We start from the raw sequence: 27,882 nt of genomic DNA, 5'->3' as shown, positions 1-27,882 counted from the left end.
CCACAGGCAGCAGCGGCCAGACAGAGCGAGCATGGCGGGGTTGGGGGCCGCTCGGCAGCTCCTCCTCCTCCGGCTCCTGAGCCTGGCGCAGGCCCAGGGGGTGGGCAGAGGTAAGTCGGGGAGGCAAGGGCTTAGGGTCGGCCAGGCAAGACCCGTCCTTGCTCAGACCAGTCAAAGGGAAGGAGCTGGGGCTGCAGCTGCCTCTCCCAGCCCTGCCTGGGGCTGGAGGAGCCAGCGGGGTGGGGGAGCTGGGAGGCTGGGATGTGGGGTCCGGGAGCGGGAGGGGGCTTCCCGCTATGGCCTTGGAAGGAATTCCTGCAGGCAGCAGCGGGGGAGAGGCTGCCCTGGAATCTGGGAGTCTGAAGTTAATTATTTGTCTTGAGAACCAGGAAAAAAGAGGCCCGCTGTGGGAGCTGACTGGATCTCTGAGTCTGGCTCTCCCCCAGCGGGACAGGCGGGAAAAGAGGGATCAGAGAGGGGAACTGAGGACGGCTCCGCGGGGGGCAGCCAGGCTTTGTGCAACCCGCAGGCGCCCTTCCTGTGGGTCTCTCGGGGCACGGGACTGCCCCATCTTCCCTGGGGGCTCCAGGGGACCCCCAGCCTCTCCCGGGCCCTCTAACCATTCCTGCTTAGGCCGGTCTGGAGGAGGATCATGGGGGATGGGAGTCGAGCTGGGGTGGAGGGTGTAAGATGCTGAGACCCCGTCTTGGACGCCCTGCACGGGCTGGCCAGGAAGGCAGCTGGTGCAGGAGCCAGGGCAGAGCGCCATTCCAGGTGGCCCTGCGCAGGGAGGGGGCGGCAGCATGCACCAGAGGTTTGGGTGCCCACATCTGTTGGGCTGTTAGAACCTGGATGTGGGGGGTAGCAGGGCGGCTGAAAAGGTGGGTGGCACTTGTGAAAGGTCGCATTTGGACCCGCTGCTGGGAACCTCCAGGCGTGTGGGTTAGAAAGGCTGTGCCAGGGGCGGGGAGCAGCTGGAGGCGGGAGGGCTCTGTCTTCAGTCTTCTTGGTAGAGACAGAGGGAGAGCAGAGGAGAGGCGGAGTGGGCTGGGGACGCCTGGGTGGGACCAGAGCCAAGGGGGTGTGGGGGAGGTGCAGGGAGCTGAGCCCCAGGTTTCTGAGTAGGTGGGGGTGGCATTAACCAAGCCAGGAACCCAGGCCATGCAGGTTTGGAAGAAAGAGGACAACGTAGGTTTTGGACTAGAATCTCCACCCGCCTTGGTGATGGCAGCGGGGTGGTGGGGAGAGTGGGTGACATTGGGCCCCTGCCTCACTAGTGTCCGTGAGAGAAACCCTTTTAGCCACTAATGAGCTGCTTCTGCAGGAAAGACCCTCCCTCCCCCTCCTCCGCCCCTCTGTGCCCTGCCACCCCACCTGGAGGTCTGTGGGGTGACTGTGGAGTTAGCTTGCCCCCTGCCACAGCTTTTCTGTCTCTGCCGGCAGGAGAGGAGTCCATGTGAGGTGAAAGTGGCTGTCCCCAAGCCTACGTCTGAGCTCAGAGGTCCCCCTTTCCCTCAACATAATGTCACCTAGAACCAGGGTCTGCTGTCTTCATTCCACCTGGCGCCTTGCAAGCTAGAGGGGGCCCTGCCAGTAGCTTCCCCAAACCCTTCAGGGAATGCAGCCTAGCCTCACTCTCTGGAACCCACCCTGCCCCATGTGGGGTCCCCTGGCCCCTCGATCACAGCCTGGACACTGTGGCAGGTCTTCAAGGTGGGAACAGAGAGTGGAGTTGCAGCACCTCCCCAACACACACACACACAGTCTCCAGGAACGGCGCCTTCTGACAGCAGGCGGCTGGCAGGGTTTGCTCACACCAGAGCCCGGCACCTTCAAGCAGCCGCCTTTCACACGTCAGCCGCCCTCTCCTGCACTTCAGCCTGTGCCGGCCCCTGGGCCCCCCAGCATGGCATGTCAGCTCCGGGCTGCCCCTGGCCACGTCCCTGGGCCAAGTGAGGATGAATGACCCTGACGTGCAGGGAGGCTCTGGTCGAGATACTCCCTGTGCCCCCAGAGGCCCAGGATCCCTGGGGCTGGCACCTGACTGAAAGGTTCCTGCTACTTGGGAAAGCTGGTCTGGGTCTCCTTTGTCCACTCAGGGCTCCCTCCCGGCTCCTCCCCTTCCAGATCTTCACTCTAACAGCCTCACAGACCTGTCTCCTTCCATGGATGACGGTGGGCAGGTGGACAGGGGAGGGGCACACATTGGGAAGACAGGACCCAGGGCCTTGCTAGCCCCTCACCCCAGGCCCACCCTGGATTCTTGTGCCTCCAGGTGGCGCTGTCTCCAGGGAGTCCCTGGGGCTTGCTGACATCCATGACTACCAGCAGCAGGCCCCCGCCCGCTCCTCAGACCCCGCTGGGGCCTCCCAGGAGCAGTGGCGCCCTCTGCAGGAGTCACTGAAAAGGCTGGAGGCTGAGGTGACACAGCTCAGAGAGCAGGTACGTGGGAGGCGGGCCTGTGTGCTGTGTGCTGTGCGCGTGGGGTAGGGCAGGCCTGTGTAGTGGGAGGAAAGGAGAGAAGAGCTGGGCTTGGGGGGAGGCGGCACTAAAGGACCCTAAATAGTTTTGTCTTAAATGTACATGGAGAGATTCTTATCTGAACAGTTCTTAATATCACTTCTTTCATAAACATGAAGAACCTCCAGGGTATCTGTTTTGTCAACCCAGACCTTCCTATTCTTTCATGTATTTGCAAACATTATAGAGCACCTATGTAAGTGTATATAAAGCCCCAGGAAAGATTTTGAATGAATAAAGGACTTCAATTGTTGGGGTGGGAGGATGGGCTCTCCTCTGTCCAAAGGAGAAGCCTGGGGGCCCCATGCCCCCCTGGGGTCCGATCCAGACCTCAGGTCGTGAGAACTGTGACGATTTAAGCTGGATGCTGACTGACTAGAGAGGGACCCACGTCTACCTGGACCTGTCAGATCTCCTTCTCATGCTGCCTCAGTTTTCACAACCCACAAGTCTGTGGGGGAAGCTGAACCAGCACCTCCAACCCCTCAACTCTTTGCTCCAGAACAAGGACCTGCAGGAGAGGGTGAGGCAGCTGGAGTCCTGCGAATGCCGGCCCGCTTCTCCCCAGTGCTGGGCGCTGGGGCGGGCCTGGCCTGAGGGGGCTCGCTGGGAGCCTGACGCCTGCACAGCCTGTGTCTGCCAGGGTGGGGCTGCGCTCTGTGGCCCCAGGCCTGGCCTGCCCCAGTGCCGTGGTGAGTGCCATCCCACCTGCCTGCTGCACCGCTGCGGGGCCTGGAGATGGGCCTGGGGGCCTGAGTGACAGCACTATCTCCTTCCCAGGCTGCAGCCACAATGGTCAGGCCTATGGCAATGGGGAGACCTTCTCCCCTGACGCCTGCACCACCTGCCGCTGCCTGGTGAGTTCCATGACCCACCTGAATGTCCCATACCTGTCCCCTTTACCCGGCTGCCTCCCTTTAGCTGCCGCCCTGTCCCTACCCCCAAGCCTGGCCACTGGTGGCCTTCAGCTGATTCTGAGTAGTTTTGCTTTCTGGGGCTCAACCCCCATGCGCATGGAGGGCAAAGAGAATGCTATTGCCTGGCTTCCTGCATCACCCCTCTCTTGTGGACTCTCACTGTCCCGGCTCGTCCAACTGCCCCTGTCATCTACCCACCTGTTCGCCCTCACCTGCCTCCAGAGCCACCTTCTCCCGGCCTGTTGTCCCTCACTCTTTCGTTGAGGAAGGCCTTGGTCCCCGCCTAGGATCTCTCCACTCTGGGAATTTGGTGGCACCTGGGAGAGATGATTTCTGGGACCAGGGAAGTGATGGGGTTGGGGGTCGGATGTCTCTTTTCTGCCTTTGGACCAGGAGTTGCCTATGACCCTTGAGCAGACTCAGCCTCTTGCTGCCCTGGCAGGCCCCAGCCTGGGGGAGGTTTCGGTCCTGGGGGCCCCACCCTTCAGGCTTGTGGTGCCAGTGCTCCACCCGTCTGGCTCCCCATAGGAAGGAGCCATCACCTGTACCCAGAAGCCATGCCCAAGGGGACCCTGCCTGGAGCCAGGAGCATGCTGCCCACACTGTGAGCCAGGTCAGCCTCCTGCCAGCCCCAGCCCCACTTCCCAACCTTATTCTGGGGCCCTGGGGCCATGGTCTGCCACCTGCCACCTGCCACAGGCCCAGGGGGTGCCTGCCCACTCGTTCTGGCAGGGCTAGAGGGCTCCAGAACTGAAGCACAGTCAGCAATATCCTGACTGTGGCCTGGGGCTACAACTGCCCTCTGGGAGCTTCTGGTCTTACTGAGAAGATACAAGATCAATGAACACGCCCTGGCTGGTAGCTCAGTTGGTTAGAGTAGCAGTCGCCAACCTTTCGGACCTCACGGGCCACCGGTTGGCAACCGCTGCTCTAGGCAGCCCCTCCTGCAGGTCGGCTCTGGGCCACTAGGTCCCTCCACCTGCCCCCAGCTCCCCCCAGTCCAGCAGTCACCAACCTTTCGGACCTCACGGGCCACCAGTGTTCCGAGGACCACTGGCTGGTGACCGCTGGGTTAGAGTGTTGTCCCCATATGCCAAGGTTGTGGGTTTGATCCCCAGTCAGGACACATACAAGAATCAACAAATGAATGCATACATAAGTGGAACAACAAATTAATGTTTCTTTCTCTCTCTCTCTCTCTCTCTCTCCCTCCCTCTCTCTCTAAGATCAATAAAGTAAAAAAAAATCCAATGAACAGATTAAAAGGAGGTGTAGAAAGGCAGTAATTGGCAGGGGACTCCTACCCAGATCAGGTGCCAATGGGTTGTCTGAGCTAGATCTTCAAGCGAAAGTGGGATGTCACCAAAAAGAGACAGTGCTGCAGGGTCCTTTGGACACAAGATCGGGGGGGGGGGGGGGGGGGGGCGGGGGGGGAGGGAGGTTGCAGGAAATCAGTTTGGAAAGGCCAGTGGGAACAGATTGCTGGAAGCCATGTAGTTTGAACTTCCTTCTGTGGGCAACAGGGAGCCACGGAGAGTTGAAGAGCGGAGTGTGGCATGTTCAAAGAGCGGTTTTAGGAGTAGTCATCTGGCATATGCTAGATGCAGAGTGACCAGTTAGGGGACTGTAAAGCGGAGTCAGGGATGGCCATGGGCTATAGAAGGAGGGGTATTTCTAAAGAACGGGCAGGAGCTGGTGACGGGTTGGATCCCACGGACGAGTGGGAAAGGAGGAAATGGTGGAGTAGGAGGGCAGTGGTGCCAGCGAGATGAAGAGAGCTGGGAGGAAGCAGAAGCCATGCTGCTGGGGCTTGTTGCCAGCTCATGATCAGGGAGACTGGGTTGTCGGATTTAGCCAATAAAAACACAGGATGCCCTGTTAGATTTGAATTTCAGATAAGCAAGCCATGCTTTATTAGTGTAAGTATGCAACGTGGAACATACACTAAACAAGTATGAGTTGTTTATCTTGTCAACACAAGAAACATCCAGACACATAAATAATTTTTATAAGAGTGTGTTTAAGCCAAACTGATGACATAAGCTGAGGAGCAAGCTCTCAAATGTTCTGGCTCATAACAGATTTGCAGCTTCTTTAATGCATTTGAAATTAAGGAGGGGATATAAGGAAGGTTGGAGAAACCAAGGCAGGAAGTGGATTCCAAGATAGTTAAGATTATGTGCTCTCTTGAGGGTGGTTTTGGCTTATTTCAAAAGTGTGTTAACCTAGTGGCACAATAAAAGCAAAGATCCCCCCACCACCACCACCAAAAAAAGAAAAAATATGTAAGTTTTTTACTAAGAAGTTATATGCCTGGGCATTACTACCCATCACGATCTGCCCAGTTAGGAACTCATGGTCAGATCACCCTGTGAGGGGTGGATTTTTTTTTTTTTTTTAAGGCACCCTGCCCTGGCCAGTGTTGCTCAATGGATAGAGCATCAGCCTGCGGACTGAAGGGTCCCAGGTTCGATTCCAGTCAAGGACACGTGCCCGGGTTGTGGGCTCAATCCCCAGCAGGGGGCGTGCAGGAGGTAGCCAATCAATGATTCTCTCTCATCATTGATGTTTCTCTCTCTCCCTCTCCCTTCCTCTCTGAAATCAATAAAAATATATTTTTTTTAAAAAAGGCACCCCACCCTGGCCGGTGTGGCTCAGTTGGTTGAGCGGGGTCGCATGCACCAAAAGGTCGCCGGTTCGATTCCCGGTCAGGGCATGTGCCCGGATTTGGGGTCTGATTCCCAGTTGTGGTGCATATGGGAGGCAACCGATCGATGTTCCCTCTCTCTCTCCCTCCCTTCTTCTCTCTCTCTAAAAATAAAAAGAATTTAAAAAAAAACACATTTTTTAAAGGCACCCCTTCCTCAACACTTCCATCAGCTGTAAATAATGGAAATCGACTGATGGTGTTAGAGTCAGACGCTTTACTGCCATTTCCTGGAAAGTGGAAGTAAATACCAAGATCTCTGCCGTCCACCACCCGAAGGTGCTCCCTTGTCGCGGGGCCCTCCCGGGTGCTCTGGCCACAGCCTCTGGGCCTCTTACTGGGGGACGGGCCTTGGTGTTGTAGGCTGTCCCGAAGGTCCCGGGGCTGGGGAGACGTGGCAACCCGAGCCCTGTGTCACCTGCACCTGCCAGGTAAGGAGTCAGAGCCTGTCCCCACCCACCACCGCCACCCAGGTCCCTGCTGCTCTGCTGGTGACCCCCAGGCCTGGCAGCGCCACCCCAACCTGGGGCCTGCCAGGGCTGCTGCTGCCACCCAGGCATCGAGGCCCGGAGCCCGCTAGGCCTGCCAGGCCAGCGGAGTAGCTCCCAGGTACCTGCAGTGGAGACAGAGGGAGGGAGGGAGGGCTCAGTGTCTGCCCCGCAGGCAGGGACCGTGCGGTGCCAGGGGCCCTCGTGCCCAGAGCTCACCTGCCTGGAGAGCTACACCCCACCGGGGGAGTGCTGCCCCGTCTGCCGGCCAGGTGACCTCCCCACCCTGCCTTCCCTCCGCCCCCTCAGCCCGAGGGTCCGGCACCTCTTTGGGGTCATGCCTGGGGGTGATGCCCGCCCACCCCGCTCTCACCTGACCAGCCTGTCACCCTGGCACCCTCCCCAGGCTGTGAGTACGAGGGGCAGCTTTACGAGGAGGGGGCCAGCTTCCCGTCCAGCTCCAACCCTTGTCTCCAGTGCTCCTGCCTGGTGAGTCCCTGCACCCTCTGCCCAGGCCCTGCTCCTCCTGGGAGGTCCCCTCTCCTCCTGGGAGGTCCCCTGCTCTCAGCCTCACATGTATTCCGGGCCCTCCACTCTCTGCCTGACCGTGCCCACCTCCCAAGGGTGCCCACACCGCCTGCCGTGCTCTCTCTGGGAGCCAGGCCCAGAGGCCTTACAGCAGTTGGTACGTTACAGAGGAGCCTGGTTCGCTGTGTGCCCGCGAAGTGCCCGGCCAGCCCCTGCCCTGAGCCAGTCCTGAGGCCTGGCCACTGCTGCCCGGCCTGCCCAGGTGAGCCCTGGCTCTTCCCTAGGCGGCTCCAGGCAGGGCTGTCACGTCATTTCCTCACTCAGAGCCCGCCCTGCTGGCTCGGGCCTGGGGGTCCGGGGGCTCAGATTCTGTCCGTGCCGCACTGTGGTGGGGCCTCTGAGTGAGTTGCTCTGTGCAGTTCCCCGTCCGTGGGGTGTGGGTAATGATATGCTACCTTAATAATGCTGACTAGTACCTACTGTGTGCACCTAAGACCCGGTGGGCCCGGGGCAGACCACTAGAGGGTGACACTGAGTCACACACCAAGACTGTCCCCAAAGCAGGAGTAGAAGCAGGCACCAGGTTCCATGGAAACTCAGGGGGAGGAGTCCTAGCCCAGGTGGGCTCAGGAGGGCAAGCGTCTTGAGTGAACCTTGAGGATAAAGAGCAGTTGGCCAGGTGGCGGGTGGAGTAAGCCGAGGCCATCCCAGGAAGAGGGGGAGCTAGAGCAGAGGCTTGGGACCGACACTCAAGAGGGAGTTTGGTGGATGGTAGGTGGGAAGGTGCAAGCAGACAGATCTCACACGGGAGGTGGGGGAGTGGGCGTGGCACGCCGGGTCCTGGAAGGCATGGAAGGCGGGCCAGGAGCGTGGCCTTGCCCAGCTTGGGACGTTGGCAGCCAAGAGAGGTCTAGGCAGAGGCATGACCTGGTCTAGCCTGGGCTCAAAGGAGAGGGGGGGCAGACTGAAACTGGGGTCCAGGCTGGCTCCCATCGGGCCTCCTCTCTGCCCCTCTCCCCCCAGCCCCAGGCTGCACAGAAGGTGGCTCTCGCCGGGAGCACGGCCAAGAATGGACTGCACCTGGGGACCCCTGCCGGCTCTGCCAGTGCCTGGTGAGCCCCGACCTGCTCCTGGCCCCCCGCCCCCCGCACCCGGCCCACCATATTCGGCCTTCATTCCACTGAGCACATCCCAACGTCATTGTGAGGGGTCAGGGGTGGAGAGGGCCTGATCTGGGGCGGGGTCGTGCCTGTCTGCATGCCCAGCTCTGAGCAGCGCATGGGTGCAGCATGGGTTGGTGAACTGGTCAAGGAGCTTGCAGCTAGAGGAGTGAGGCCGGGCAGGATGTGGCCGGTGGGACAGGCCAGGGAGGGCGAGACGCAGACGGGTTTGAGGTGCCTGGAACTTCGAGGCCTGATCAGTTGCCACAACGGCATGTGGCCACTGAGCCCTTGAGATGTGGCCATCCGATCTGAGACGGGTTTTCAGAATAAAATACACACCAGTTTAAAGACGGAGTGCGAGAGAAAGGAGTGCACGCTATCTCATTATACGCTGTGCCGATCACATGTTGAAATAACATTTTGGATATATTGGGTTGAGTGGAACATTAACATCTAGTTTCACCTGTTTCTGTTTTTTGGAATGTGACTACTAGAGAGTTTACAGTGACCTACGTGGCTTGTGTTGTATTTCTGTGGGGCAGCACAGCTCTAGAAAGTCTTCATGGAGGGTGGTGTTTACCTGGGTCTTGGAGGGTGAGTAGGATTTAAGCGGGGGCGGCGGGGGGGGGGGGGGTTGGGGACAGACACTCCAGGGCTTATGGGCTGAATGTTTGAGACACGCCCCCCCCTTTATGTGCTGAAATCCTAACCTCCAAGGTGATGGTATTAGGAGGTGGGGCCTCTGGGAGGCGCTTAGGAGCTGAGGGAATGGGGTCACGCCCTTAGGGCTTCAGCATCACCCCCCCCCCCCCCCCCGCATGTGAGGACAAGAAAACAGCTGTCTATGAGCCAGAAAGCAGGTTCTCGCCAACTGCTGGTACCCTGATCTTGGACTTCCAGCAGCCCAAGCAGAGGAGACACCAGGTGCAGGGACATCCGGGCAGAAGCTGGGGGAGGAAGGTGGGGACCGGAGACCTACGGTTCAGGCAGGGGCATGCGGCGGAAGGCTGTTTCATGGGCCTGAAGCCAGCCACAGAGCACAGCCTGCCAAGGACTAAGGAGCCCATTGTGAGGGCCATGGACCCTCTACAACCATGTGCTCCCCTCCCTGTTCCCACTGGCCCCTCACACACCCGTGAGAAGAGTCACTGGCTGCCCAGACACTGATGGTGCTAGAGGCAGTGCGTCCAGGTGTGGGCGTGAGCTCCAGGGCTGGTCTAGGTGGCCAAGGCCGGGGGGAGTAGCAGCAGCTGCTGTTGGGTCGCTGCCAGCTTCCAGAGGTCGATGCCACACCAGACACCTCACCTCACGCCCATAACGGGGCTATGAGGAGAGGAATATTATTGTCTCTCTTTTTTTATTTTATATTCTCACCCAAGGATATTTTTTCAATTGATTATTTTTTTTAGAAAGAGTGGAGGGAAGTGGGGGAGAGAGAGAGAAACATCAATGTGAGAGAGAGACATTGATTGGTCGCCTCCCACACGTGCCCTGGGTATCAATCTGCAACTAAGGTACATGCCCTTGACCAGGAGTTGAACCCGGGGCCCTTCAGCCTGATGGCCGACGCTCTAACCATTGAGCACTGAGTGTGTCTTTTGTTCCCAATGAATAAACTGAGTCACAGAGGACTTACGTAGCAAGATAGGTTATACATCTACATGAGTCTCCTAGGGCTGCCATGACACAGTGCCACAAATGGAGTGGCTTAGCCAACAGAAACGTGTTGTCTCGTGGTTCTGGAGGCCAGGAGTTTGAGATCAAGGTGCGGTCAGGGTTGGTCCCTTCTGAGGGCTGTGAGGGAGGATCTGCTCCGGCCTCTCTCCTGGCTTCCGGCGGTTCACGCTGTGGTGTTCCTAGGCTTCTGCCTTCATCTTCCCGTGCTGCTTCCTGTGTGTGTGTGTGTGTGTGTGTGTGTGTGTTTATGTGTATGTGTGTGTGTGTGTATGTGTTTATGTGTGTGTGTGTTTATGTGTGTGTGTGTCTATGTGTTTATGTGTGTGTGTGTGTCCAAATTTCCCCTTTTCACAAGGACACCAGGCATTGGGTTAGAGGCCACCCCACCCTGGCATGACCCTCACCTTAACTCTACCTCTACAACAGCCCTATTTCCAAATAAGTCACATTCTGAGGTGCAGGGCGATGGAGGGTAGGACTTCAACAGATGAATTTGTGTCTGTGGGGGACACAATTCCACTCATAACAACGTCTAATGAGTGGGTAGCTGGGACGCAGATGCTGTTTCTGCCACGTGGCTGAGCTCTGATGGCCTCATCCGCCGCCCCCACCAGGAGGGCCAAATCCAGTGCCGCCAGCGAGAATGCTCCAGCCTGTGCCCATACCCTGCCCGGCCCCTCCCGGGCACCTGCTGCCCCGTGTGCGATGGTGAGTCCGTGGGTGGAGCCGGGAGGGGCTCCAAAGCTGATTGACAGCCCAGGCTCGGGCTCCCACGAAGGCCAGGCTCGGGGCAGTGGGGGACCCCTGAGGAGGGTCTCAGGCACCCTCTCCCCAACAGGCTGTTTCCTAAACGGGCGGGAGTACCGCAGCGGGGAGCCGGTGGGCTCCGGGGACCCCTGCTCGCACTGCCGCTGTGCTGTGAGTGTGGCCGCCCCGCAGGGAGGGCCTGGCCCCCGGGCCCGCCTCTCCAATGCTGACCAGGCCCTGTTGTCAGAACGGGAGCGTCCAGTGCGAGCCCCTGCCCTGCCCGGCTGCGCCCTGCAGACACCCGGGCAGGATCCCCGGGCAGTGCTGCCCCGTCTGTGCCGGTGAGTGGGAGGCTGCAGGCCCTGGGTGAGGGGCAGGCCCTGGCCGGAGAGTCCCTGGCCGGTGGGTGCCGTTGCTGCCTTGGGCCTACAGGAGGCCCCCTTGAGTTCAAGCCCAGAGGAAATCCTTTATGGAACTAAGCTCCTGTCCCCACCAGGAGGGACTAGGTCCCCTTCTCATGGCACACGGGCACAGTGGTGGGGCCCTGGCTCCTGGGGGTGGGGGGCTGGCCGGGACCCCTGAAGGTGGCTGTCTTCATCAGGGTGGGAGGTAGATGTCAGGGGGAGTGAGGCGTGCCCGTCAGCCTCCAGTCCTGTCCCCCACCCTCCTGTCCAGGCTGTGAGTACCAGGGACACCACTATCAGAGCCAGGAGACCTTCCGACTCCAAGAGGGTGGCCGCTGCCTGCGCTGCTCCTGCCAGGTAGGCGGCCCGGTCTCACGCCCCAGATCGGCCTTCCTGAGGGCCTCTCACCCAGTGTCCCTCCCTCCTAGGCCGGCGAGGTCTCTTGTGAGGAGCAGGAGTGCCCGGTCGCCCCCTGCACCCTGCCAGACTCTGGTCCCCAGCTGTGCACAGGTGTGTGTGTGGGGGGAGGGGAGAAACAGTGGCAAAGGGGTGCTGCTTCCAGTGGCTGGAGGTGGAGGGGTGTTCCTTCAAGTAAAGGGGGGGGGCCTTGCTAAGGCCACCAGCCCTGCCAGAGGCTGCTGTGCGGGTGGAAAAGCTGGGGTCCTGGGAAGGGGAGGGCGGGTGGAGGTGTCTAGGTTGCCATGGTGACGGCCCCCTTGCTGTAGCCTGTGTGCTTGGTGGAGAGGAGTTTGCTGAGGGCGTCCAGTGGGAGCCTGATGGTCAGCCCTGCACAGCCTGCTCCTGCCAGGACGGGGTGCCCGTGTGCGGGGCTGTGCTCTGCTCCCCAGCCCCCTGCCAGCACCCCACCCAGACACCTGGTGAGTGCCCCGCCCTGATCTGCCTTCCACCCCCTGCTGTGCCCCGCCCGCCCTGATCAGCTGGGCTCTGACCCATCTGCCCGCCCAGGCGCCTGCTGCCCCAGCTGTGAGAGCTGCACCTACCATGGCCAAGTGTATGCCAACGGGCAGAACTTCACGGACACAGACAGCCCTTGCCATGCCTGCCGATGCGAGGTACCCCCCAGGCTGGCTGCTGCCCTCTGAGCCCCTCCCAGGGCTGACCCCCTCTGCCCTCTCTCCCACTCCCAGGACGGGACCGTGAGGTGCTCCTTGGCTGACTGTCCGCCCACAACATGCGCCAGGCCCCAGAGTGGACCAGGCCAGTGCTGCCCCAGGTGCCCAGGTACGTGCTCACTGGACCTGTCTGGCTCGGGGGACCTAGGCCTGGCCCTCCCACCACCCCCTGGGCACAGCAGTCCCCTGAGAAGGCCACGGCCTTCTCAAGGCTCAGCCTGGCGAAGCTTGGAAGGCACAGGGCGTGGGTGGGAGGGAGACTTGTTTCTCCTTCCTGTCCCCATGTCACCCTTCTTCCCCATCCAAGTCTCCTCTTCCCGCCCCGCACCACTCGGCTATCTTTGTCTAGCTGCCCGTGTAACACACCACGTTCATGCCACACACCACGTTCATGCCACACACGTTTGGGTGTGCCCTGAGGGAGACGGGGTGCTGGGATGCAGTGTGCCCCCGCCCCCGCCCCCTGGAGAGTGTGCTAGGGCGTGTGGCACTCAGGAGCCCTTCAGCTTTTCACCCTCAAGGCACACACATGTGCCTGCAGGTGAAAGGACTATACACACGTGTGTGCACATGCTCACACATACACACACGTGTGTGCTCAGAGAGACACCCATGCCTGCATCACAGCCCCCTCCTCTCCCTCTGTGGGGACAGCTTCCACCATAGCTCGGGGCTCCAAGGGGAGAGGAGCTGTCTGCCGGCTCCTGGCGCCTTCAGTCTTCGCCCCCATTCCTCCCCACCCCCTGCCCAGACTGTGTCCTGGAGGAACAAGTGTTTGCACACGGGGAGAGCTTCTCCCACCCCCGAGACCCCTGCCAGGAGTGCTGGTGTCAGGAGGGCCACGCCCGCTGCCAGCCCCGGGCCTGCCCCAAGCCGCCCTGTGCCCACCCGCTGCCTGGTCCCTGCTGCCGCAACGACTGCCATGGTGAGGCGGACAGGAGGGGGGTCTCCTGGATGGTTGGCCCCTCCTGTGGGCATTTAGGGCTGGGAGGGCATGACCTGGGGCAAGCAGGGCCTCTCCCAGGCCTCTAGCTGCCCCCTCCCCCAGGCTGTGCCTTCGGTGGGAAAGAGTACCCCCACGGAGCAGACTTCCCCCACCCCTCTGACCCCTGCCGCCTGTGTCACTGTCTGGTGAGTCCGCCGCGGGGTGGGAGGGGTCAGGGGAGCAGGGGTGGGGCTGGGGGCGGCCAGGAGCAGTCCACGCGGTGGGCGGGGAAGGGTGGAGGTCACCTCTGCCTCCAGCACTCACCCTGCGCCGCGGTCCCTCTGTCCACGCAGAGCGGCAACGTGCAGTGCCTGGCCCGCCGCTGCCCTCCGCTGCCCTGTGCAGAGCCGGTCCTGCTGCCCCGAGAGTGCTGCCCGCAGTGCCCAGGTGAGAGCTGCACCCCGGGCCGCGCCTCCCCGGGGTTGGGGGCTCTGCAGCCTCTCCCCGGGCGCCCCAGGATGCATGCCGTCTGGCCTCAGCCTCCCCCTCCAGCTGCCCGAGGCCTGGGGGCTTGGAGCCCGTGCGCCACCAGGAGCACTTCTTCCCGCCGGGGGACCCCTGCCACCGCTGCCTCTGCCTGGACGGCTCCGTGTCCTGCCAGCGCCTGCCGTGCCCGCCCGCGCCCTGCGCCCACCCGCGCCAGGGGCCCTGCTGCCCCTCCTGTGACGGTAACGCCCTGGCCCGCAGCGCCCCCGCCACCCCTGCCTCCACCTCCGGGGGAGCCTCCCCCGCGTGGTCACCCGCTGACTCCTGGCCGCCTTTCCCCAGCTCCAGCCTGGGCGCCACCCCGCCTCCCCCTCCTCCTGGCCTGGCCCCCCCCTCAGGATTTGGGGGGGCCGTGCCCGGGAGCTGGTGGGCCTGGTAGACAGCCACCACAGCCCCTCGCCCTGCCGGTCCCGCCCCCTAGGCTGCCTGTATGAGGGGATGGAGTTGGCCAGCGGGGAGCGCTTCCCGTCGCCCACAGTGCGGTGCCACCACTGCCTCTGCCTGGAGGGCAGCGTCAGCTGCGAGCCCAGGGCCTGTGCCCCTGCCCAGTGTCCTTTCCCTGCCAGGGGCGACTGCTGCCCTGCCTGTGACGGTGAGGGCCAGGGCCAGGGGGTGGGCGAGGCGGGAGGGCTGGGTCAGGGTCATCCTCACTGGCCTCGAGAGGGCCCCATTCTTATTACACTAAGAAAGAAAAAGCCCTGGACTAAAGCCTGGGTTTGCTGCTGCCTCTGATGCTGTTTGGCTGTGTGACCTTGGGCAAGTTACATAACCTCTCTGAGCCTAATTTCTGTCAATGTTTGAAAAAACACATAACATAACATTTACCATCTCAACCATTTTTAAGTGTGACTCTGGGCCTAATCTTAACTCCTGCAAAAAAAGAGAGAGTTGAACAAGACCAGTTTTCGGTCATTATCTTAGCAATTGTTTCCAATACCCTCTACCACTCGTAACTTTATTTATTTAGTATTTTTCTTCAAATTGAAATTTTAAATGGAAATTTATTTAGAAAGGAAGCTTTATATCATACTGTAAATGGAAAACTAGATTTTCAAGGAGTAGAATATTACTATTAAAATGAATACAATTAAAAATCAAATATTAAATTCAAGTCAGATACTTTTGCCTTCTAAGGCTTTGAGCCTGAGACTTACCCCCTTTTTCTCATTTTTACTGACTTTTTCTTTTAAAGAAAAGTTTTAGGTTCACAGCAAAATTAAGAGGAAGGTGCAGATTCTTCCCATATGTCCCCCCCCCCCGCATGGCCCCCCTCATTATCAGGGCCCCCCACCAGGGCGGTACATTGGTTACAGTTGATGAGCTCACACTGACAGGTCATTATCACCCAAAGTGCCTTCTTTTTCAAAAAGGTCAGAAAGTGTCAGCCACTCAGGGCAAGCTGCCCCACCCTGGGCCCCGGCCCCTCCTTGATTGATCAGAGGGCTTGAAAGAGCTTTGGAGAGGGGATGCCTTGGGTCCAGGCCACCTAAGTCATCTCACGCATCTCCCAGCTCTAAGGTCAGGTTGGAAAAAATGGTGCCTTCTGGACGGGCAGTGGCCTGCTAGGTATTCAACCCTAGGGACAGATTCCGTGTGGGTTTTCCTATAGATCGGACGGACAGGAAGAGCTGAATGGGAGGAAGTTTGCCCTTTGGCCAGTCCGTCTCTCCCCCCAACTCTCCACTTCTGTGTCCGTCAGCCTGGATGGAGGCCTCCCTCCCCACCGTGGCCATGTCTCTGAGGCCTTGGACTCAGGCCAGGGGCAAGCTTACAGTGGTGACTGCTGTCCTCTCACCCCTCCCTCACCCCACCCTGCCTCTCCCTGTCCTCTCTTCAAGGCTGTGAGTATTTTGGGGAGTCCTACCTGAGCGGCCAGGAGTTCCCAGAGCCCCGAGCGCCCTGCAACCTGTGTACCTGCCTGGAAGGCTTTGTGACCTGCGGCCGCAGACCCTGTGAGCCTCTGGGCTGCAGCCACCCGCTCATCCCATCTGGGCACTGCTGCCCCACCTGCCAGGGTAGGGCAACGCCTGCCCTCGCACCGCCCCGCCCCTTCTGGACCTCCAGCAGCCCAGAGGCACGAGACAGCCGCCCCGCAGACCCACACCCTGTGTTTCCATCACACGCCTCCGCTGTCTGTGTCCTCTGTCCCTGCTGTCCCCTCTCACCGGCGTTGGGCTCACCAAATAACTGGTTCCTGTGCTTCCAGACCTTTCTGCTCTTACGCTGTCCTGCTGCCTTCCTAAAACAGCACATCACTCAAAACTATTCCCACTGCCCTGGGTGCCTGGGGGGCCTGCCCATCGCTCACCTTCCTCTGTGAGCCCACCTCCATGCTCCACCGCCTCCCTGCGTGCAAAGCTCACCACTTACAGCCCGGTGAAGCCTCCCCTCACCCACCCTCTCTCCCTCTCAGACCCCTAAGCTTCGAGAGGTCCCAGGCCGGCTGTGTGTGCGTGTGTGTATGTGTGTGTGAGAGTGTGTATGTGCGGGAGTGTATGTGAGAGAGTATGTGTGTGTGAAAGTAGGAGTGTGAGTGTATGTGTATGTGTGTAAGCGTGTATGTGTGTGAGAGTATATGAGTATGAGTATGTGTGTAAATGTGTGAGTGTATGTGTGTGAGTGTATATGTGAGAGAGTATGTGTGTGTGAAAGTAGGAGTGTGAGTATATGTGTATGTGTGTAAGCGTGTATGTGTGTGAGAGTGTATGAGTGTGAGTATGTGTGTAAATGTGTGAGTGTATGTGTGTGAGTGTATATGTGAGAGAGTATGTGTGTGTGAAAGTAGGAGTGTGAGTATATGTGTATGTGTGTAAGCGTGTATGTGTGTGAGAGTGTATGAGTGTGAGTATGTGTGTAAATGTGTGAGTGTATGTGTGTGAGTGTATATGTGAGAGAGTATGTGTGTGTGAAAGTAGGAGTGTGAGTATATGTGTATGTGTGTAAGCGTGTATGTGTATGAGTATATGAGTATGAGTATGTGTGTAAATGTGTGAGTGTATGTGTGTGAGTGTATATGTGAGAGAGTATGTGTGTGTGAAAGTAGGAGTGTGAGTGTATGTGTATGTGTGTAAGCGTGTATGTGTGTGAGAGTATATGAGTATGAGTATGTGTGTAAATGTGTGAGTGTATGTGTGTGAGTGTATATGTGAGAGAGTATGTGTGTGTGAAAGTAGGAGTGTGAGTATATGTGTATGTGTGTAAGCGTGTATGTGTGTGAGAGTGTATGAGTGTGAGTATGTGTGTAAATGTGTGAGTGTATGTGTGTGAGTGTATATGTGAGAGAGTATGTGTGTGTGAAAGTAGGAGTGTGAGTATATGTGTATGTGTGTAAGCGTGTATGTGTGTGAGAGTGTATGAGTGTGAGTATGTGTGTAAATGTGTGAGTGTATGTGTGTGAGTGTATATGTGAGAGAGTATGTGTGTGTGAAAGTAGGAGTGTGAGTATATGTGTATGTGTGTAAGCGTGTATGTGTATGAGTATATGAGTATGAGTATGTGTGTAAATGTGTGAGTGTATGTGTGTGAGTGTATATGTGAGAGAGTATGTGTGTGTGAAAGTAGGAGTGTGAGTATATGTGTATGTGTGTAAGCGTGTATGTGTATGAGTATATGAGTATGAGTATGTGTGTAAATGTGTGAGTGTATGTGTGTGAGTGTATATGTGAGAGAGTATGTGTGTGTGAAAGTATGAGTGTGAGTGTATGGTATTGTGAGTATATGTGAGTGTGAGTGTATATGTGTGAGAGCGTGTGAGTGTGAGTGTGTGAGGCAGGAGACGGTTCTGTTGACAGCAGCTCTCCCACTGCCTTCCCTGCTCTGCCAGGATGCCTCTATCATGGAGTCACTGCTGCCCTAGGAGAGACCCTCCCTGACCCACTGGACCCCACCTGCTCCCTCTGCACCTGCCAGGTGAGGTGGCCCTTGGGGAACCCGGGAACCTTCACCCCTGACCCTCCTTTCTGGCCGGGTTATTTCTTCCACCCCAGTCTCACAGCGCACCTCTGCCTGTGACAAGTGGGACAGGACTGGACTCAGGCCTCCTGGCCAAGCCAGGGGGGTTTGGACCTGGCAGGCCCGGTGGCGGTGCCCCATCTTGGGGCAGAGTGGAGCCTAGGTTGAGGGTGTAATGACATGGGGATCAGGAAGTGGCAGTGTGACCTCTCTCCCCAGGAAGGTTCCATGCGCTGCCAGAAGAAGCCATGTCCACCTGCTCTCTGCCCTCACCCCTCCCCAGGCCCCTGCTCCTGCCCTGTGTGCCACAGTGAGCTGCCTTCCCCACACCCAGGCCCCCGGGGCCCCTCCCGGCCCCTCCTCCTTGCCTTTCGCCAGGCCTGAGGTTGGACAGGGCAAGGTGGCACAGCGTCCCACCCAGAAAGCATGTCGCCCACAGGATGCTTCTCTCAGGGCCGGGAGCACCAGGATGGGGAGGAGTTTGAGGGGCCCTCAGGCAGCTGCGAGTGGTGTCGCTGTCAGGTATGGCCGGGAGGTGGCAGAGGGGGCTGGGGTGCTGGCTGAGCACACTGCCTCTAGGGCACCCAGCCTAGGGAGCAAGTCACTGACCTAGCATCTTCTGCAGGCCGGCCACGTCAGCTGTGTGCGGCTGCGGTGCCCACCCCTGTCCTGCCCACTCCAGGTCACCGAGCAGGGGAGCTGCTGCCCTCGCTGCAGAGGTGTGCCCGGCCGGTGGGGCTGCCCCTTGCTTCTGCCCCTGGGCCCAATGCGCCTCCATCTGCCCCACCTCCTTTTCCTCAAACTCCCCTCCTGTCTTCCCACCTCCCTGCCCACCCATCTGCCCTCCCACGCCTCCGTCCTTGAGACTTCACCCCTGTCCTCCTTCAGCTCTTCTTACCTGCCCCTGGCCTGCCCAGACCATCTCCCCCTCCAGAGGCTTAGTAGAACCCCCTCAAAGCTGCCCCCTGCCTAACCACACCCCATTCACCATCATGATCACATTTACGGAGCATATACCAGGAGCTAGGCACTTCAATCCACACACAGATCTTAGCAGGGAGGCACTATGATTATTATTCCTATTTCACAGATGGGAGAACTGAGGTGCAGAGAGGTAATATAACTGGCAGGTGGCAGAGACAACCTTTGCTTCGAGGCTGCCTGAATAGGAGCCTTTCTGACCTGCCCTCTGCCCAGCATGGCTTAGGTTCCAGAACCATGACAGCATCTCAGTGCGGGGGCAGCACTGAGGGAATTCTGTTTAACAGCTATGGAGTCCGAGGCTGGGAGAGATTGAGTTACCGTTCATCACTCTGCATGCATGTGTTAGGTGCCTGCTGCATGCCAGGTACTGGTGCTGATGCTGGGCTACCACAGGCAGTGCCTGCTGCCTGGCCTTTGGTTTAGCAAGCAGACGTGCCAGGGGTTACAGCCCAGGAGCTCCGAGCCCAGCCGTGTCTTCCCTCCACCGCAGACAGCAGTTCTGCCAGGCCACCTCCCACCTCACCCCTGCAGATCCCCTCCCAGGCCAGACCCCAGGCCCTGCTGACCACCCAGGGTGGGCCATCGGGGGCATACAGAACCCAGACTCAGAGTCACCCCTGCCCACCTGGGACAGGCTGCCTGGCCCACGGGGAGGAGCACCCTGAAGGCAGTAGCTGGGAGCCTCCGGACAGCCCCTGCTCCTCCTGCATGTGTCGCGAGGGTATTGTCACCTGCGCCCGAGTCCAGTGCGTCAGCTCCTGTGCCCATCCCCGCCAGGGGCCCAGTGACTGCTGCCCTCGATGCTCTGGTACTGGGAGCCTGGGGTGGGGTGGGTGGCAGGGAGGTAGTGCCTGGTCAGCATCTCCCTGCCTTGGCACTGGGTGGGGCGGCAGAGACAAGCCTTTCCAGAAGTGGCTCCCATTTTTGTACACACCCAAATCCTGGGGGCTGGGGTCCCTGGGGGACAGAGAACCCCACCCCTGGCATTGCTGCCAGCCTGAAGGCTCCCTGGTCCTTTTCTGCTCTTACTCCACCCCCAAGACTGTGAGCATGAGGGCCGGAAGTATGAGCCAGGGGACAGCTTCCAGCCTGGGGCAGACCCCTGTGAAGTGTGCATCTGTGAGGTGGGTGAGGGCCATGCTGAGGGGTGGGGCACCATGGGGGCAGCCTGGACACTGCGGGCAGCAGGCACTAGGAGGGTCAGAGACAGGAGAGTGTCCCAGTGGCCAGGAGGTGAGGCAGGGCTTGGGGCGAAGAGCCAGTAGGGCCCAGAAGTCTGGGGTTAGCCGTGGCACCGGTGCTGACTGTGGGGAGGCAGTGGGCAGACCCTCCGGGCAGGAGTATAGAGTGGGTGTGAATAGGATGGGTGAGGAGACACCTGGGAAGTGGTTGGGGCCACTGAGAATCTCCATCAATGGGGAGCAGGCAGTGGGGTTGGGAAAAGGGTGGCATGAGAGTGCAGGAGGGTCAAAGGTCACAGACGGTTCAGACCCAATGACTGGAAAGGGGAAGGGAAATCATCGCTGGGGATTAGGGGTGAGGAGCCAGACTGGGGCTGTTGAGCAGGTGCTGCAGGCACACGGAGGGGTCTGGGGCCCAGCCCTTGCTCACTCATTCCGTTGCAGCTGCAGCCCGAGGGGCCTCCCAGCCTTCGCTGTCACCGACGGCAGTGTCCCAGCCTGGTGGGCTGCCCTGCCAGCCAGCTCCTGCCCCCGGGGCCTCAGCACTGCTGTCCCACCTGTGCCCGTGAGTCACTGATAGAGGGTAGCAGGGCTGCCACCCCCTGACTGACACCGGAAGTGCCAGCCAGCTCTCTGCCACAGTCCCAGCCCCAGACCTTTCCTGAGTCCAGAGGACTGTTCTAGAAGCCCTCGCCCTGCCCTGGCGGGTGAGGCTCGCACCACCCTAAGGGGAACGGGGAAGCTGGCAGGGACCTCTTGACTCATTTTGCCCAGCAGGGGGTGCTGTGGGGTGGCAGTTGTGCCAGCTGCTGGCTTTTGAGGGCAATGATGTCAGGTCAAGACGGGCAGTGGGTGGCCCAGCTCCAGAGGTGGGGACAGCCATCTTATCAGCACTTGTGCTTCAGGAACAGAGAAAAGACGAACACTTATTAAGTACCCCTGCATGCCATGCGCTGCTTGATGATTTTATTTTTTTAATATATTTTATTGATTTTTTACAGAGAGGAAGGGAGAAGGATAGAGAGTTAGAAACATCGATGAGAGAGAAACATCGATCAGCTGCCTCCTGCACACCCCCCACTGGGGATGTGCCCGAAACCAAGGTGCATGCCCTTGGCCGGAATCGAACCTGGGACCTTTCAGTCCGCAGGCTGACTGACGCTCTATCCACTGAGCCAAACTGGTTAGGGCGCTGCTTGGTGATTTTAATAAGCAGTATCTCGTTTAATTTTCACAGTTACCCAGTGAGGTAGGTATTATTATTATTCCCTTTTTACAGATGAAGAAACTGAGGTTCTGAGAGGTTGACTGATCTGCCTAAAATGGCACAGGCACTGAGGATTGGAACCGGGTTACCTGGCTCTCTGCTTTCTTGTGCCGCTTTAGCCAGGCGATATGAAGGGAGCCGGGCGGGGAGCGGGCAGCGCGGCGTGTGGTCCTGAGGGGCCTCAGGCTAGGGAAGCCACACGTGGTCAGTGTCCAGCCCCCTCCGCCCAGTAGCCTAGCAAAGTTCCTCTAGAAAAGTCCAAACTTTCTCTGCTGAACCAGCGGGAAAGGATTTATCCTTCCTGGAGACAAGGGCCGGGGACATGGGTCTGAGGATAGAGTGGGTGAGTGCGATCCCCTGGGCTTACATCCCTTGCCCCCCTTTTAGCCTCAATTGCATTCTTGTCTACACAGAGGCCTTGAGTAACTGCACGGAGGGCCTGCTGGGGTCTGAGCTGGTCCCGCTGGACCCCTGCTACACCTGCCAGTGCCAGGTGAGCCCCTGGCCTTGGGGATTCCCGAAGCTCCAAGAACCGCCTCTGTGGGCTGGGGCCGAATCTCCCGCCGCAGCTCCGCGATTCCCACTCACCCGGCATTCGCCCACCCGTCCTGAATGTCACATTCTGCGAAGAGCCGGCTCCCTCCCCCATTCTCTACCCACCGTGTTCTCACGCCCTTTCACAGGACCTGACTTGGCTCTGCATTCACCAGGCCTGTCCTGAGCTCAGCTGTCCCCCATCCGAGCGCCGTACCGCCCCTGGGGGCTGCTGCCCTGTGTGCGGGGGTAAATGCTGGCTTCGTTCTTTTGTAGAAACGGAGGGGTTATCATTGGGGTGGAGGAGAGGCCCTGAGGCAGAGGGAGGCAGAGAATGAAGCCTGGATTCTCAAGGCCTGGCCTGAGGCCTGTCAGTGGGCTCAGTACCACAGGCCCCTGGTAGGGTATTGCACTGCCCAGCTGGCAGCCAGGCCCGCGGAGGGCTCCAGCCTACGGCTCTTTCGGCTTCCAGAGCCCTCTCCACATCCCCGGTGCAGGGTCTGTCCTCTAGTAGGCCCCCTGCATGTGGTTGAAGAAATCAATACCATCAGGGTGCTAAGTGGGTGGGGGGCACCCCTGCTGTGGGCCTTCAGGGTGCGCTCCAGGGAGGAGGGATGCAGCTGGAAGGACAGCGCTCCCCCAGCCTCATTTCCCATCAGAATGTGTGGTGGAGGCCGAGGGCCGGACAGTGGCCGATGGAGAGAGCTGGCAGGACCCCAGCAACGCCTGCATTACTTGTACCTGCCAAGTGAGCTGGGGGTGAGGCGTGGGGGTGGGGGGCCTTATAGAAGAGGGGAGCCTCAGGACGCTGGGCCAATGCATATGGGGGGGTGTGTCTTTGAGGTAATTAGGAAAGGGCGCCCCTCTGGGTGAGAGGGGGCAGAGGCATCCCTGTGCTGGGCACGGAGCTGAGGGCTGGACTTCAGGCCCCACCTGAACAGGAAGTGGTGGTTCTTCTGGAGCAGCTCCAGGAAGAAGGGGCTGCTGCTTCAGAACTGAGCCCCCAGAAGTGTGACCAGGGACCCCGGGTCCTACCGGAAGTCCCTAGAGCAGTGGCCTCTGTCCTCAGCGGGGCCGCGTGGAGTGCCGCCTTGAGGAGTGCCAGGCCCTCTCCTGCCCACACGGCTGGGTGAAGGTTCGAGACACTGGCAGGTGCTGTGAACGATGCCAAGGTGCGGGCTGGGTGATGGAGGGAGCAGCACCGAGACCCAGGGCGAGGCAGGGGCAGCTGACCTTTGCCCTCCCTCCCCCCAAGTCCCCTCAGCTCCCGCCCAGTCATGTGAGCACCAGGGCCAAGAGGTGGCCTCCGGGGAAAGCTGGGCCGTGGACCCCTGCACCAGCTGCTCCTGCGTGGCCGGCGCTGTGCGCTGCCAAAGTCAGCGCTGCCCGCCGCTCTCCTGCGGCCCTGTGAGTGCCCGTCTAGGGCGGGGGGGGGGGGGGGGTGAGTGTGCACGTGGCACCGCCGCCTGGTGCCACGGGCTGGGAAGGAGGAACCTGGCTGGGCCCCGGCCGCGGAGCTGGGGGCGTGGAGGGGGGCGTGGGGGGCGGGGGGGGGGCGCGGCGCAGGCTCCTGCAGTTCCCGGAGCGACCGCGAGGCGGCGCCCTGAGCCCGCTCGCAGTGCGTCTGGGAGCCCGAGCGCCCCGGTCCCCAGAGGCTCTGCGTGGGGCTCCGCCGGGACCGCGCGTCTGACTCTGTCCCGGGCGGAGGCCAGGACGAGGCTCCCGCCCTGAATCCCGGCAGCTGCTGCCCCCGCTGCCTGCCGCGGCCGGCTTCCTGCGTGGCCTTCGGAGACCCCCATTACCGCACCTTCGACGGCCGCCTGCTGCACTTCCAGGGCAGCTGCAGCTACGTGCTGGCCCGGCACTGCCGTGGAGGGGACTTCAGGTGCGCAGCGCCCCCGCCTGCTCCCTGCCCCGCACCCTCTCCTGCTGACCACCGCGCCCGGCCTCTCGCTCCGCAGTGTGCACGTGACCAACACTGACCGGGGCCGGAGCGGCGTGGCCTGGACCCAGGAGGTGGCGGTGCTGCTGGGAGACGTGGCCGTGCGGCTGCTGCAGGGCGGGGCGGTCACGGTGAGGCGAGCGGAGGGCCGGGGCAGGGCAGTCCCGCGCCGCCGTCCAGGCCTCCGTCCCTACGTCGCCCCTCCTCCCGCCCTCCCTCTCCTCTAGGTGGACGGGCGCCCTGTGGCCCTGCCCTTCCTGCAGGAGCCGCTGCTGTACGCGGAGCTGCGGGGAGGCACCGTGATCCTGCACACCCAGCCGGGGCTCCAGGTGCGGCCTGGCCGTGGGGGTTGGGGTGGGGGGAAGGAGGGGCCTGGGGCTGCTCAGGCTGCTGTGTCCGTGGAGGGCGTGGGGGTTACCAGCTACTTCCCGGGCCACACGGAGGTGGGAGAGTCCAGAGGCCTCGGTGCAATGAAAGTTCTGAGCCTGGTTTCCAATCTTGGCTCAGCCATCGACACACTGGGCCCTGGGCCTGGGCCAGTCCTCTGTGGGCCGGTTTCCTCGTTGGTAAAATCGGGGAAGGAGTCGCAGGAGGGTCAACTGAGGTCTCCTAGGGCCTGGGTGGTTTCAGGAGTCCCTCCAGCTCCCAGGCAAGGTGTGATGCACTCCCCCGCATCCAGCAGAAGCACACTTTGCAAATTCCTAGAATAGGACTTGGCTACACTTGGGATACAAACTCCAACTGCGTCCTGTCCGCTGTAAGGCCTGAGCACCCGGGAGATAGTGTATCTCTGGAAGTGGGCTGCATTCACCTGGGGGCCCAGTTCAGGGATGCTGACGGCGGGTGCCTTCCTGGGAGCTGTGCTGGCTGTCATAGCCCCGCAGCCTGGCCGCCTCCCCCATGGAGAGCCTCCCTCCTCCAGCAGGGGGCGCGCTGACACTGTGTGTGCGGCCAGGGCGGATCTTGGGCTGGTGTTTCCCCTCTCTCCAGCCCAGCCTCTCCACACAGGTGCTGTGGGATGGGCAGTCCCAGGTGGAGGTGAGAGTGCCTGGCTCCTACCGGGGCCAGATCTGTGGGCTCTGTGGGAACTTCAATGGCTTTGCCCAGGATGATCTGCAGGGCCCTCAGGGGCTGCTCCAACCCACGGAGGCTGCCTTTGGGAATAGCTGGCAGGTGAGTGGTGCAGGAGCCGGGAGCCTGGGGGCGGGGATCGGGCCGGAGACGGCACAGTTGAGCACGAGTCTCAGAGCAGCCCTTTGGGGTGGACATGGGGAGCGAGTGGACACAAGATGGGCTTTGGGACTCTTAGGCTGTCTCGGGAGCTTCTTGCCTAGCATGGAGTGGAGGAGGCAGAAAGACCTGTTGAAAGAGGCCTCATCATCTAACTCCCCAAGCCCTGCGTTGCCACTCACAGGCTGTGTGACCTTGAACAAGTTACTTGCCTGCTCTGGGCCTGGGTTTGTCCCCAAAATGGGGACAAAAGAAAAGTAGCTCATGCTTTCTGTGCTATTCTTTTTTTTCTCCTTTATTGATTAAGGTATTACTAGTACATATGTGTCCTTATCCCCCCATCCTTTGCTATTCTTGTGAGGGGGTTTTGGAAGCTCAAACAAAACATGGGGTGGGAAATGCTTTGAAGAACGGCAGGCAAAGGCCAGCTGCCCAAGGATGCGGTCACGCCAGGGCCACTTTCCCCACCCAGGTCCCCGAGGGGCCGGGACCTGGCCGGCCCTGTTCCAAGGGCCGGGAGGTGCATCCCTGCCGAGCAGCAGGCTACCGTGCCCGGCGTGAGGCCAACGCCCGGTGCGGGGCGCTGAAGTCCCCCCCGTTCAGCCGCTGCCATGCCGTGGTGCCGCCGGAGCCCTTCTTCGCCGCCTGTGTGTACGACCTGTGTGCCTGTGGCCCCGGCCCCTCGGCTGACGCCTGCCTCTGCGACGCCCTGGAGGCCTATGCCAGCCACTGTCGCCAGGCAGGGGCCACGCCGGCCTGGCGGGGCCCGTCGCTCTGTGGTGAGCCAGCAGTGCCGGGGTGGCATGGGGAAGGGGGTGGCACAGAGGGCCAGATCTGGGTGGGGGAGGCACAGGGAGGACTGCAAGGGGTGAGCAGGTGACTGGAGCCCTGCCTTCCCCTCTGCCTGCAGGGGTGGGCTGCCCGCTGGACCGTGGCTTCGTGTTCGATGAGTGTGGCCCGCCCTGCCCCCGCACCTGCTTCAACCAGCACGTCCCCCTGGGGGAGCTGTCTGCGGACTGTGTGAGGCCCTGTGTCCCTGGCTGCCAGTGCCCCGCAGGCCTGGTGGAGCATGAAGCCCACTGTATCCCACCCGAGGCCTGCCCCCCAGTCCTACTCACTGGGGACCAGCCACCCCGAGATCTGCTCAGCCCCAGCCAGGAGTCCCGGGGGACACCTGACCCAGGATGACAGCGACCGGGACTCATCAGACCAGAAGCCTCTCCTTGGAGAGCAGCTCCCACCCTGGCCAGAGCTTCAGCGAGAGTGCCCTGCGCTGGCACTGGGAGCCTGGGCCCATGTCCCACAAAACCCCAGCCGTGTTGAGTCAGAAGCAGTAAACTCGGGGCCTGACCTAAGGCTGCCTGTGTGTGTGCGTGGCTTCCTCCTGCGCTGGGGTGGCGACATGGGCTGCTTGGGACATGGGGGCCAGAAGTCAGGTCCCCAGAGTCAGAGCGGTGGCAGCTGTGGGGATTCAGCTCTGGGCCTTGCTCACTCCCGTGCCTGCATCCCTGGGCTGCCCCCGCCCGCCACACCCTGGTGCTGCCCTGCAGTGGGCAGGCGGAGCCAGGACACCTGGTCCCAGCCTGCGTTTGCCGGTAGCAGGCATGGCCTGTGGCCCCGATGGGGCACCCTCTGTGGATCATGTGGAATCCTGCAGGGGCTGAAGTGCTCAGTCCCCACATGGCATCCTGTTTTCTCTTGGTTTGGGGATACCAAGTGCTCAGGGGCCTCCTGGGCCACTCAGAGCTGGTGATAGAGGGACCCTGTGCCTGGAGTGGGGATCAGGACCGTGATGAAATACAGACACAGATACAGGTGCACAGACATCCCTCCCCCCCCCACAACAAGCGTGTATACCTGTGTGCATCCACAGCCACGCCCGCCCTGATGGGCCTGTGGCCCGGGGACACACGTGCAGTTTCTGAAGACATCCTTGTAGGGGAAAGAACATGAGCTTTGAAATAGAAACACTCTATTTCTTTTAAAAGGAAAACATCTTTTAAAAGTGAACTCTATCTTGAATTCTCTTTACCTCCTACTGGCTATCTGACCTTGGTGTGTTAGGGACCTTGGCTGAAGGGGGCCCTGCACTCATTGCTGGGTCCCTAATATTTCAGCAGGAGGAGGGGAGAGTGTTGGGCTGGATTGAGGTCACCTGTCTGCTTGCTCAGCTGCTTCTGCCGAGGCTGCTCTCTGGGCTCCCTGCCCTGTGGAGTGGTTAGAGCAGCAGCAGGGGCGGCGAAGATCACAGCCTCTTGTGTCTTCATTCCCTCCCCTAGTTATGGCTTATGCAGGCTGTGTCCTCATCGGACGTATTGCAAGGAACAAGCAGAATGAACAGCACTCTGCACGGGGACAGCTTGGAGCCAGCGCTAGGGAGGCACCCGCCATGGCCTGCTGGTCACACTGTCCTGCCCATGCTGGCTCAGAGCCTGTTCATCTCCGCCACCATCTCCAGCTGAGGGAGGCAGTGCCACTTGCTGGTTAGGGCGGCTTACTTCTGGGGCCCCGTGTTCTGATCTGTGAAATGGGGGTGAGAATGATAGCACCTACTTCAGTGATGGCGAACCTATGACACGCGTGTCAGAGGTGACACACGAACTCATTTTTTGTTGTTGATTTTTCTTTGTTAAATGGCATTTAAATATATAAAATAAATATCAAAAATATAAGTCTTCATTTTACTATGGTTGCAAATATCAAAAAAATTCTATATGTGACACGGCACCAGAGTTAAGTTAGGGTTTTTCAAAATGCTGACACGCCGAGCTCAAAAGGTTCGCCGTCACTGACCTACCTCATCAGGTTGCTGCGAGGAAAGGTCACAAGTGTGGAGCAGTTGTGTCCTGGCTGTTGGTGGCTGCTGCCCATGTTGAGCTGAGCATGTGAGGTGCCTATGTAATGCAGCCTCGTATGTACATGTAAGTATGTGGATGTAAAACAGGTACTCATTTGGGATGCAAACAAGCACAGGCACACACCTGACTCTGGAAGGATCACACTCCTGACCCTACACCGCCCCCTCCATGGCCCAGAAA

General features: G+C 60.0%; 1 protein-coding gene across 1 annotated transcript; it reads left to right on the top strand.

The window, feature by feature from the left end:
- Positions 1 to 26,199, top strand: KCP (kielin cysteine rich BMP regulator). Its single transcript, XM_059711745.1, has 42 exons — positions 1 to 110; positions 2,276 to 2,442; positions 3,023 to 3,212; positions 3,301 to 3,377; positions 3,966 to 4,050; positions 6,508 to 6,575; positions 6,808 to 6,904; positions 7,039 to 7,121; positions 7,329 to 7,422; positions 8,184 to 8,272; positions 10,615 to 10,708; positions 10,839 to 10,918; positions 10,995 to 11,088; positions 11,423 to 11,508; positions 11,580 to 11,661; positions 11,877 to 12,029; positions 12,118 to 12,224; positions 12,300 to 12,393; positions 13,036 to 13,209; positions 13,333 to 13,415; positions 13,563 to 13,656; positions 13,749 to 13,937; positions 14,177 to 14,347; positions 15,594 to 15,770; positions 17,579 to 17,664; positions 17,926 to 18,016; positions 18,146 to 18,228; positions 18,332 to 18,425; positions 19,325 to 19,498; positions 19,732 to 19,814; positions 20,316 to 20,436; positions 21,552 to 21,631; positions 21,822 to 21,921; positions 22,332 to 22,420; positions 22,742 to 22,844; positions 22,928 to 23,079; positions 23,385 to 23,557; positions 23,634 to 23,745; positions 23,842 to 23,943; positions 24,623 to 24,787; positions 25,317 to 25,623; positions 25,755 to 26,199. The coding sequence occupies exons 1-42, from the start codon at positions 32 to 34 to the stop codon at positions 26,030 to 26,032; spliced, it is 5,100 nt and encodes a 1,699-aa protein (XP_059567728.1). The 5' UTR covers positions 1 to 31; the 3' UTR covers positions 26,033 to 26,199.
- The last annotated feature ends 1,683 nt before the right edge of the window (positions 26,200 to 27,882 follow it).

The sequence above is a fragment of the Myotis daubentonii genome, chromosome 10 (genome assembly GCF_963259705.1).
Source record: "Myotis daubentonii chromosome 10, mMyoDau2.1, whole genome shotgun sequence".
In the NCBI taxonomy this organism is placed as follows: Eukaryota; Metazoa; Chordata; class Mammalia; order Chiroptera; family Vespertilionidae; genus Myotis; species Myotis daubentonii.
Note: the sequence above shows the minus strand (reverse complement) of the source record. Positions and strands in the feature narration are given on the sequence as shown.

Bases quoted from the DNA above. Each gene is read 5' to 3' on its own strand.
- KCP (XM_059711745.1), top strand. From the start codon at position 32: ATGGCGGGGTTGGGGGCCGCTCGGCAGCTCCTCCTCCTCCGGCTCCTG. The intron at 4,051-6,507 runs GTCAGCCTCCTG...TTGGTGTTGTAG, and splicing joins CTGCCCACACTGTGAGCCAG to GCTGTCCCGAAGGTCCCGGG. The intron at 15,771-17,578 runs GTAGGGCAACGC...CTGCTCTGCCAG, and splicing joins CTGCTGCCCCACCTGCCAGG to GATGCCTCTATCATGGAGTC.